We start from the raw sequence: 12228 nt of genomic DNA, 5'->3' as shown, positions 1-12228 counted from the left end.
GCATTTATTAAGACCCTACTATGTGCAAGGCACTGTGCCAAGCACTGGGGATATCTCGATACATAGAAAGGTAATCTGGGGAATGTCCAGAGTAGGACAACCAGGAATGGTGAAGGGCCTTGAGTCCATATCATATGAGTATCAGTTAAAGAAGGAACTAGGAATGTTTAGTCTGGAAAAGGGAAGACTTGGGGGCCATGATGGCTGTTTTCAAGTATTTCAGGGATTAAATTTGTTCTGTGTGGGAGAACCAGGGATGATGGGTGGAAATTGCAAAGAGGCATTTTAGGTTTGATGTCAGGAGAAATATCTTATCGTTTGAGCTACTCAGGAGTGTAATGGGCTGCCCCAGGGCTCCCTCCTCTTGGAGGTCTTTAGTCAGAGGCTAGATAACCACTTGTTGGCTATGTTATGGTGGGGATGACTTTTGGGTGTCAACTGAGCAAGACGGTCTCTGAGGTCCCCCAATTCAGAGCAAGTTTTCCTCTAATGAATGTTAGAAATCATTGTTAAGTTTACCTGAAGTCATTAATTGGTTCTGAGAAAGTAAGACATTAAACAAAACAACATGATACACAGTTATAATGGTCCATAAACAGTACATAGGCTGGAAGGTATTGGTACACCCTCAGACACGCATTGTCTTTGACTCTTCCCCTAAGTGGAAGGGCACATCTGGCCCTTGTCCTAGGCATGATCATGAAACAATGTCATCTTATGTTGTTGTATTGGTGTTCAGTGATATTGCATTGGCAATGCTGCTGTGAAACAGTGTTAGTTGGGGCAACATTATGAACCGTGCAATATTATAATTAATTAATCATTATCATAATATCATATGATTGTTATAATCATAGTTAATGATTAATTAAGCTTTTGGGAGCTTACCTGGAGACTTGATAATCAGTTGTAACATAAATTTTATGGGAAAACATGGTCTAATTCAAACAATCTGTTGACAAAGGAAACTAGCCCATGTAATACAAATCTGTTTCCTATGCTGGCTAACAGAATCCTGTTTCTTGGAATTTCAAGTGGTTATCAGTATGAGGCTTTTTCTTTTTACCTGTAAGGCTATCTGAGGGCATGAGTCCTAAAGGCCTTATAGGAATTCTTATAGGAAGATTCTAAGTTTTGTCATTTTCTGAAGCCTCAAAGACTAATCATTCCAAACTGATTGACTCTGGTCATGAGCTACCTTGTCGTACTGAATGAATCTGTATTTGAAGCATGTGATCCATATATAGAAAAATCTTATGGAAAAACACTACAATTTACATCTGTTTCCACTATAATGAATAGCAACCTAGTCTTTTCAAGCCTCCAAGCAAGTAAATTCTTACCAGTCCTTGTTAGGGGTACTCCATCTCAGGCTAGGATCCCGCTATTCCATTAAATCACGGTCTAAAAATCCAACTTCCACTCTTAGACATCACCTTCTTAAGGAGTCATTCCAAAATCTTCATCCTCTTCTGCATCGTTTGGCTTCCATCAACAAGAGTGATGAAAATATAACCTGTGCCATTGAGCCATAGACATCATAGCCTTGGGTAACGCTCCCTACATTCTTCCGGGCAGTGTAATTTGTGCCTACATGAATCACCTGGACTGGTTAATAGTTACCCAGTTTGAAAAGTTTTAGAAAGTTCTCTGTCATCTTCAGGATACATGTCCTGGGAAGATAATAGGCTTTTCTATTATAATTTTTAGGACAATTAGTTGCCCCAAATATGAGTAGAGCTATGAATTGGTCCAGCCATTCTGGGAAGCAATTTGAAACTGTGCCCCAAAAGTTACTAAACTGTGCATATTCTTTGACCCAGAAATACTATTACTAGGTCTATATGTACAAAAATATTTAGAGCAGATCTTTTCATGGTGGCAAAGAACTGGAAACTTAGGGGGTGCTCACCAGTTGGTCAAATCAGAATGGCTGAACAAATTATAGTATGTTAACATAATGGAGTACTATTGTGTTTTAAGAAATGAAGGGGATGGTTTTAGAGAAACCTGAGAAGACTTGCGTGAACTGATGCAAAGTGAAGTGAGCAGAACCAGGAGCACACTTTATACAACAACAACAACAACAACATCACAAAGGCAAACAACTTTGAAGACTTACGAATGCCCAGCAATGCAATGACCAGCCACAGTTCCAAAGGACTCATGATGAAGCACGTTACCCACCTCCTGACACAGAGATGATGGACTCTGTTCTAGCATATGAAGAATTCTTTGCATCCTGACTCTTACGCATTGTGCTAGTTCACTTTCCCAGCTTTGTGCTATCTGCAAATGTGATGAGCACACAATGGAGACGCACAATGTGATAAACAAAATGTAGAGGTGGTGGGAAGACTTATACGGTCTGATGCTGAGTGAAGTGAGCAGAACCCAGAGGACTTTGTATACAATAACAGCCACGTTATGCGATGACTAAGAATGTCAAACTGAACCTTTCTCAGCATTATGAGGATCCAAGACATCTCCACAGGCCTCGGGATGGAAAATGCTGCCCACATCCAAAGAAAGAACTATGGAAATCGAATCGCTCTTACTTAATTTTACCTTAAGTTGAAGTTTGTTTCATCTTTCTGATGGTTCCTCCTATTGGTTTTAATTTTTACTTACAACTTCACTAATGTGAAAATATGTTTAATGGGTATGTAAATGTAAAGCCTATGTCAGATTGTGCGCCGTCTTGGGGAGGGTGGGGGGGGGGGAGGAAGGGGGAGAAAAAAATTTCAACTCAAAAGCATATGAAAAAAAAAATTAAAAAAATAAAATAAAATAAAAATTTTTTTAAAAAAACACACAAAAGGTAGAGGTGGGCTAGACAATAATAGGAAGGTGTATTTGGAACAGGTTGAGAGAATCCTTCCAAAAAGCGGTCTTTGGTATCTCAGTGTTAACTTGAAAGGCTCCTTATTGGAGAGCCACAGGTATCTGTGATTGACTCTGTAATAAATGAATAATAATAATAAAGAAATAAATAGGTAGATAAATAAATGTCACTATTTAACTTAAATCAATAACTAGAACATGGTCAGTTGTGATGCGGTGGGTAGACTGCCAGGCCTAGAGTAAGGAAGACCTGAGTTCAAATCTGACCTCAAACACTTACTATCTCTCTCTCTCACTTTATTTATTTATTTTGAGTTTTCAATATTCACTTTTATAAGATTTTGAATTCCAAATGTTTTTCTCCCTCCCTCCCCTTCCCCCTCCCCAAGATGGCATGCAATCTGATCTAGGCTATACATGTATAATCATATTAAACATATATCCACATTAGTCATGTTGTGAAAGAAGAATCAGAACAAAAGGGAAAATCACTTCACCCTGTTTGCCTTAGTTTCCTCATCTGTAAAATGAGCTGGAGAAGGAGATGGCAAACCACTCCAGTATCTCTGCCAAGAAAACTGTGTGACCCTGGGCAAGTCACCTAACCCAGTTTGCCTCAGTTTCCTCATCTGTAAAATGAGCTGGAGAAGGAGATGGCAAACCACTCCAGCGTCTCTGCCAAGAAAACCTCAAATGGGATCACAAAGAGTAGCACAGGACTGAAATGACTCAACGACAACATAGACATACTTATCAGATCTACAGTTGACACAGATCCAGGAGGGATAGCCAATATACTGTATGACAGAATTAGGATCCAAAAAAGATCTCAACAGAGTAGAATGTTGGGCCAAATCTACTGAGATAGTATCTAATAGGGATACGTATAAAATCCCACACTTGAATTCAAAAAACTCAACTTTCCAAGTACAAGATGGGGGAACCCTGATTAGATGTCCTGAAAAAAAAAATCTGGACTACAAATTCAAGATGAGTTGATGCTATGATACGGCAGCCCTAAAAATATGACTCCATCTGAAGTCACATTAAGATACGTGTAATATCCAGGATGAATGAGGTGCTAGTCGCTCTGTCCTCTTCCCTAGCTAGGCCATGTCTAAAGTGTTTAGGAAAGACATTGATAAACTGGAGAGTGTCCAAAGGAGGCCAAGGCAACTGGGGTGGGGCATGGCCTCAAGATTAGACCACATGAGAATGAGGCAAAGGATGAAGGGACTGCTCGGCCAGTAGAAAAGAAGACTTGGAGAGACACAAACATTGTCTCCAATATTTTAAGGGATTTCATATGGGAAAGCTCCAAAGCAGAGAACTAGGAACGGTTATCACTTATCATCTGCCTTCTTTCACTGTCTACTGGATCATCTGCTACTGCCTACAAACACATCCACGTCTCCTCCGTCCTGAAAAAAACCCTCATATGATTCCCCCAGCTCCTGCTAACTGTCATCCTACAATCTCTTCTTCCCTTTGTGGCTAAGTTTCTCAAAAAGGCCATCTACAATAGGTGCCTCCACTTGCTCTCCTCTCACTGTCTCCTTAACACCTTATAATGTCTTCTGACCTCATCCTTCCACCAAAGCTCTCTCCAAAATTAACAGTGTTCTCTTAGTTATCAAATCCATTGGCTTTTTCCCAATCCTCATTCTCCTCAACCTCTCTGAGCCTTTGACACTGTTCGTCACCCTCTCTTCCCTGATACTCTCTTCTCTCTAGGTTTTCAGGACACCATTTTCTCCTGGTTCTCCTCCTATCTGACCTCTCCTTCTCCGTCTCCTTTCTTGGATGCTTCTCCAGACCATGCCCTCCAATCACAGGTGTCCCTCAAGGCTCTGTCCTGGGCCTTTTTCTCTTCTCTGTCTTTACTGCTTCATTTGCTGATCTCATCAGCTCCCGTGGATTTAATTACCATCTCTATCTGATGATCCTCAAATCTACCTTTCCTGCTCGAACCCCTCTGCTGACCTCCAGTCTTGCACCTCCAGCTGCCTTTCAGACATCTTGAACTGGATATCCAGTTGACATCTGAAACTCAACATGTCCACAATTGAATTCATTATCTTTCTCCCTAAACCCCCTTCCCCTCCTAACTTCTCTGTTACTGTCAAAGAGAACATCATCTTCCCAGTCCCCCAGGCTCACAAACTAGTTATCATCCTGGACTCCTCACTCCCGATATCCACATTGTTACCAAAGACTGTTGATTTCACCTTTGCAGCATATCTTAAATATGCCCCCTTCTCTCCTTCAACACTGCCACCCTTCTGGTGCAGTCAGTCTCTCTCTCTCTCTCTCTCTCTCTCTCTCTCTCTCTCTCTCTCTTCTCTCTGTCTGTCTCTCTCTGTCTCTCTCTCTGTCTGTCTCTCTCTCTGTTTCTCTCTCTCTCTGTCTCTCTCTCTGTCTCTCTCTCTCTGTCTCTCTCTCTCTGTCTCTCTCTCTCTCTCTCTCTCTCTCTGTCTCTGTCTCTCTGTCTCTGTCTCTCTGTCTCTGTCTCTCTCTCTCTCTCTCTCTCTCTCTCTCTCCTCTCTCTCTCTCTGTCTCTCTCTGTCTCTCTCTCTCTCTCTCTCTCTCTCTTTATTTTTAGTTTTCAACATTCATTTTCATAAGATTTTGAGTTCCAAATTTTTTTCTTCCTCCCCCCTCCCCAAGATGGTATACAATCTGATATAGGCTATACATGTACAATCATATTAAGCATATTTCCACATTAGTCATGTTGTGAAAGAAGAATCAGAACAAAAGGGAAAAACCATGAGAAAGAAAAAAAAGAAAAAAAACAGTATGCTTCAATCTGCATTCAGACCTCATAGTTCTTTCTCTGGATAGCATTTTCCATCATGAGTCTTTTGGAATTGTCTTAGATCACTGTATTGCTGAGAAGGGCTAAGTCTATTCGAGCTGGTCATCACACAATGTGGTGCAGGCTGTCTTGATCTCACGCTTTGGACTATTGCAATAGCCTTCTGATGGATCTGGGGGCAGTTAGGTGGCACAGTGAATAGCGTACTGGGCCTGGAGTCAGGAAGATTCATCTTTGTGAGTTCAAATCTGGCCTCAGACATTAGCTGTGTGACCCTGGGCAAGTCACTTCACCCTGTTTGCCTCAGTTTCCTCATCTGTCAAATGAGCTGGAGAAGGAAATGGCAAACCACTCTAGTATCTTTGCCAGGAAAACCCCAAATGGAGTCATGAAGAATCAGACACAACTGAAATGACTGAACAACAACAACTTTTCTGGTGGGCTTCCCGCTTCAAGTCTCTCCCTACTCCAATCCACCCTCCATTCAGCTGCCAAAGTGAGTCTCCTAAAGTATGTTCCGGCTATGTCACTCATCTACTCAATAAACTGCAGTGGCTCCCTATTACCCCCAGTATTAAATACAAAATGTTCTGTTTGGCATTCAGAGCCCTTCATTACCTGGCTCTTTCCTACCTTTCCAGTCTTCTTACACTTTACTTCCCACCACGTATTCTTTGATACAGTAATACTGATCTCCTGGCTGTTCCACAAATAAGACCCACCCCTCTCCCAGTTCCAGGTATTTTCTTTGGCTGCCCCCCAAGCCTAGAACATTCTCCCTCCTCATCTCCACCTACTGGCTTTTTAAATATATTTTTTTAATTTTTAGGCAACTGGGGTTAAGTGACTTGCCCAGGGTGTTAAGTGTTTGGTTTGAGGCTGGATTTGAACTCAGGTCCTCCTGACTTCAGGACCAGTGCTCTATCCACTGCACCACCTAGCTGCGCCCCCCCCCACAGCTTAAGTCCTAACTAAAATCTCATCTTTCATAGGAAAACTTTTCCAGTCCCTCCTAATTCTAGCAACTTCCCCCTTTTTATTATTTCCTATTTACCCTTCCTTCTGTAGCTGGTTTATATGTGTTTGTTTGCCTGTTCTCTCCCCATTAGACTGCGAGTTCCTTGAGGGCAGGGACTGTCTTTTGCCTCTTTTTGTATCCTCTGAATTTAAGACAGTACCTAGCACATAGAAGGCACTTAATAAATGTTTATGGACTGACTGGAAGTTGTAAAGAGGCAGATTCAGGCTTGCTATAAGGAAAAACTTCCTAATAATTTGAGCTGTTCCAAGATGGAATGAGCTAGCTGGAAAGGCAGTGAGTTCTCCCTCACTAGGGATCCTCATGAGAAGGCTGTATGGCCATCGGTCAAGCAGATACTGAGGAAAGCAGATTCTTGCTCAGGGAGAGTCTGGATTGGAGTAGAAGGCTCCTGTGGTCCCTTCCAGCTATGAGATTCTGGGAGTTTGTGAGGACATAGAGACACTCACCACTTCCCCAACAAAATTCCCCACCACTCAAACCCACTCCGAAGCCACTTGACCCCTGATCTGCTTATCGGTACCGATTCTGCTCCTGAACGCCACTCAGAGGGATGGAGGAAATTTCAAAGGTATACGCAGATGTGTGTTCCAAAGACTCTAGTCCTTTCCGTAATGTAACGGGTCATGCAATCACCCATTGGGACCCCATAGCTAATGAGCAGAGAGGCCTTCAGATGAAGCTTCAAAGATGAAGGCCTGGTAGTACGGGGGAGTCTAGGGATTTTAGGTCTGTCAGTGGGCAGAAATGTCTGTTGATTGGGACTGGGAAGCACGAGGTCCTTGGCCCCAGTAGGTGGTCAGGCAGAGAGAAAAGCAGTCTGAGGACATGACTGGAATCACAATGCCCACTCTGCCTCAGAAAGGGATCCCAAACTATTGGCTAGATCCCTAGTGTTCTTCCAGCGGTCAGTGGTCCCTTCCAGCTCTGACAGTCTGTTTTATGGGTACTCTCATTCCAACATTCTTTGATCCTAGTTTGGGTGTGGGGCCCAAACATTTCTGATTCATCTCAATAATTTGCCTTAGATCTATGAGCCAAGGATTTCTCTCCGAAAGGAATATCAAGGCTTCTAAGACTTGGAGGAATTCAGCATATCCCTTCTGTCCCCATATGTGTGGATTGGGGGGGGGGGAAGTCTCTAATGCTGTCTCTCCCTTCCATTGAAGGCAACTAGCTAAAAGCCAGGCAACCTGGATAGTGTTGTCTCCACCCTGAATCCTATAGCATCTTCTGCCTACCTCTGTGGCAGGTGCATGGGACCACTGCGGCCAAGTTCAACCCTATTCTATACCCCTCATCCTTCATGGAACTAGGTGAGAGGAACCTGTCTTATTGGGCCCAAGGAAAAAAAGGACGACCTTTTGCCAAAGGAAAGCCAAACCCCGCCTCGCCAGGAAAATGAATCAGCCAGCCCACCTGACCCCAAGGGTTTTCCCACCATAAGGACCAGAGCCCTTCTAACTTCCCACCATCTCTTTTTCTCTCTGCAGATGGCACGACCAATCCAGGTGAAGCCTGCGGACAGTGAGAGCCGTGGAGGTAATTGTTAAGCTTCTTTGTTCCCCCAGCCCCTTAATCCCCTGGATAAACTTGGGACTCCAACCCCCAGGGCAAGGCTTAGTCTTGATACGCTGTGGGTCACCTACAATGTACACATACCCAGCTCTCTGGCCCTTCTCCAGACTTCCGTTTGGATAACGGCACTTGGTCCCTGTTTCCTCCATCCTCGGTCAGAGGGTCCACTCAGGCCTGGCTGTTGTGAATTACATTTGTCTCTTCAGCTCCTGAACCACTTGAGTCCCTTGGCCCCTCTTTGCACCTCAAACACCTCAGTTCCCCCAGTCCGTGCAGACCCCTTCCCTCACTGCTCCAATCCCCAGCAGTTTTCTTAATTCTTCAGCCCCTGCCTCTATGGTCCTTTCAGCCCCTCAGACCCTTGATCTCTCAGCCCCTCAGCCCTTCGGTCCCCTTTCCCTCTCTCCCAAGTGTACCCTACGTCTTCATGGACCATTCCTCCAGGATTTACCAAGGCTACCTGGGTTCTGTGAAAAAGAGACATTCTGTATGTTTTATAGAATTACCTTGCATTTGGAGCCAGGAGGCGTGGGTTCAAATCCTGGCCCTGCCGCTGACGACCTGTGTGAATTTGGGAAAGTCCTCCCAAGCCATCAGTGTCTTTCACTGTAAAATGAGAGGGTTGGACAAAGTGGTCTTGGAGGTCCCTTCCAAGTTGGAAGTCTGAGATCCTATGAAAGAAATGTTACTTTGAACGAGGCTTTGCAGAATTTGTCAGACAGGATCTAGATAGTTTGGTTTGAAAAATATGGGTCCCATGTAACTGGGTGGGGAATAAAATACTAAATTAAAAGTCAAAAAGAAAGAAAAAAGGAAACAAGAAAAATATGGGCTCCTTCCACATACCTCATACAGAAAAGCATGGCAGGAGCAGCCCCCACACCACTCCAACTCCCATCATGCCTTTTGGGCCACCCCTCCTTTCTAGGCAGGGAGGGAGGCCCTTCTTAGGGTCAAGCACAGCTAAAGGGAGGAGGGACAATTCATAGGGCAGAAAAGATTGGGGGAGGGAGCACAGTCGAGGGCAGGGAAGCAGAAACAGCCTAGGGTCTGCGTGGCCAGGGCCATACTGGCTGGTGAAGCTATGTGGCCGGTGTGCCTTGGCCTGAATTCTTTAGCTCCTTCTTCACACACAGGCCAGTCTCTCCCCGCTGGCCTCCAGGGGGCCAAAGTTAAGCCCACCTCCCTTCTAGGGAGTACCTAATGTTCACCGCATCCCAGGTGCCTCTCCCTTCTCAGCTCTCAGGCAGTAAGTGCTAAGAGCCCTCACCTGGGTGGGCAGGACACCAAGGTTCTTTTCTGAGCCACTCATCAGTGGGGTGAGTGGGCAAATGACATAACCTCTCAGCGTCTTGGCACAGAAAATAGAGGTAACATTCTTGCCCACCCCAGAGGAATTTCTGTAAGAAAAGCATTTTGTAAACTGTATGTTATTATAGAATGGAAGCTATTATAATCATTATTATTGTTGTCCCCTCCTGCCTCCCCGACTCTGCCTCTGAAGCCTTCTCCATCCTTGAGGAAGCAGCTGTTCAGGAATGATGGGGAAACACTGAGGAATGTCTTGCTTTTCGGGCATCTCATCCCCAGACAATAGGAGAAGGGGGACTGTTCTCTCTTCTAATCAGACCTCTTTAGAGGGGTTAGCCATCCCAACTTAAAGGGCAAAGGAATGTAAAACCTAGCTAGGCATGGAGGTGGGTATCTACACCTACCCCTTGCCTTGAAGAAATGCAAGAAAGCCCCAGCCCAAGCTGTTTCTCCAACTGCCCGGGGCCCCTGTCACCCTCCAAGGTATTGCTGGGAAAGGGACAAAACCCCAAAGAGACACTAAGCCATCCAGGACCCTTTCATCATCCATGGGGAGGGAGGAAGACAGTGAGAGCTTGCCTAAAGAATCAGAGATTCACCATCTCCAAGGAGAGAGAGCAGGTTTGCCTTGGGTGTCTCCCTGGATGTAGCGGAGAGAGGTATATACCAGGATAGATGGATAAGGGGGAAAGGTTGCACCAGGGACTTCTGGGGGCAGTGGAGCCCCCTCCCCCACCTCTGGCTGCCTGCTCAGCACACTGGTCTGCACTGAGAGAGGGTGGAAGGGAGCCGGACACTCCGAGCGGCTCTCAGTGTTTGCCTCCCTATTCCAGCTCTTCTTTTTCATCTTTGCCTCCCATGGTTCAGACCTTCACCCTCTAATATTCTCTGTCAGGGCTCCATCAGACAAGATGCTCTTCTCTCCTCGATGCCCTCCACTTCCTCCCCCCCACCCCAACCAATCCCACCAATGACTGACAAGAATAGGTTTCCATGGCAATGCAACTCAACATTGAGGGAGGAGAAGATAAAATGTTCCTGATTGCTGGACAGCGCAGGAAATTGCCACGCCAAGGAAAGAAAAAAAACTGAGGGGGGAGATGGTCAGGTGACTCTTAGAACCAATAGGAGAGGGCACCCATGCCCACTCCCTCCCCTGGGTTTAGACCCGCTGCCCTCCCCCTGCCTGGCAGCAGACAGGCCAACCTGTTGACTCCATAGTGAAAAGCTGGTTTAGATGGGGGAGCAGGCAGAGGAGGATGCCTGGACAAGGGATGGGGATGTGGGGATATGCTCTCTCCAGGCACCCTAGAGCCGAGGCTCCTGCTAGGGTCTCTGTCCCTGGAGTCAAGCCTGAGAATTGGGAAGCCCAGATTCTATTCCTGGCTCTCTCTGACCTGGGGCAAGTCCCTTCTGCTCTTGGAACCTTTTTTTCCCCACTCTGTAAAATAATAACTGGACTAAATGGTCTGTAAACTACCTCTTAGCTTTGACACTCTCTGTTCTAAGCCTGACATTTCTTATTCTAAGGGCCCTTTCAGCTCTGACATTCCTTGTTTTAAAGGCCCTCTCAGTCTTGACATTCTATGTTCTAAGGGTCCTTCCAGCCCTGACATTCCTTGTTCTAAGGGCCCTCCTAGCTCTGACATCCTGTGCTCTAAGACCTCTCCTAGCTCTGACATTCCTTGTTCTAAGGGCCCTCCCAGTCTTGACATTCTGTGTTCTAAAGGTCCTCCCAGCTCTGACATTCTGTGCTCTAAGACCTCTCCTAGCTCTGACATTCCTTGTTCTAAGGGCCCTCCCAGTCTTGACATTCTGTGTTCTAAAGGTCCTCCCAGCTCTGACATTCCATGTTGTTAGCTCCCTCCCAGCCCCGACATTCTTTGTTCTAAGGGCCCTCCTAGCTCTGACATCCTGTGTTTTAATGGTCCTCCCAGCTCTGACATCCTGTGTTCTAAGGCTTTTCCCAGCTCTGACATTCCTTGTTCTAAGGGGCCTCCCAGTCTTGCCATTCTATGTTCTAAGGGCCCTTCCAGCTCTAAAATTCTCTTACATTTTCTAAGATCATTTCTAAGGCCAATAGCCTACATTCTAAATTCTAAGGTCACTTCCTACTTTGATGTTCTATACTTCTGTGATTCTGTGGTAGACAGAAGCTCAGAGACAAGAAAGGGGAGGTGTGGCTAGACAAGAAATTTAACTGAAAAAGCTATGAGGGTCTTAATGGACCCTCACAATGAATTAGCAGTGTGATGTCGAGGTCAAAAAAATCAAATATCTACCTTAAAAGAGGCATAGTGTCCGGGAATAAGGAAGCAGTGGTCTCATTATGCCCTGCCCGTGCCTTATTTGGAATATTCTGTGCAATTCCGGGTATTTTATTTTAGGAAAGAGGCTGATAAGCTGGAGAAGGAAGAGAGGAAGACAACCAGGATATTGAAGGACCTTGAAATCACTCCATGTGAGAGTCAGGAAAGAGGAACATTTAGCCTGGAGAAGGGAGGGAGGAAGGGGATTTATATAGTGCCTATTATATGTTAGGCACTGTGCCTTACAAAAGCTTTACAAATGTTAACTCATTTGATCTTCACCAACAACCCTGTAAAGTAGATGCTATTATTACCCTCATTTTACAGCT

At 45.1% G+C, this 12228-nt stretch overlaps 1 protein-coding gene across 1 annotated transcript in view; it reads left to right on the top strand.

Annotated features, from left to right (window-relative positions):
* The window catches only part of CELF5 (CUGBP Elav-like family member 5), a 79451-nt gene that overhangs the window by 48500 nt on the left and 18723 nt on the right, over positions 1-12228 (top strand). Inside the window, exon 3 of the mRNA XM_021009050.2 lies at positions 8195-8243. Coding sequence (XP_020864709.1) covers positions 8195-8243 — 49 coding nt within the window. The remainder of the gene's footprint in view (positions 1-8194; positions 8244-12228) is intronic.

Source organism: Phascolarctos cinereus, unplaced genomic scaffold (genome assembly GCF_003287225.1).
Source record: "Phascolarctos cinereus isolate Bilbo 61053 unplaced genomic scaffold, phaCin_HiC Scaffold_4;HRSCAF=312, whole genome shotgun sequence".
Lineage (NCBI taxonomy): Eukaryota > Metazoa > Chordata > Mammalia > Diprotodontia > Phascolarctidae > Phascolarctos > Phascolarctos cinereus.
Note: the sequence above shows the minus strand (reverse complement) of the source record. Positions and strands in the feature narration are given on the sequence as shown.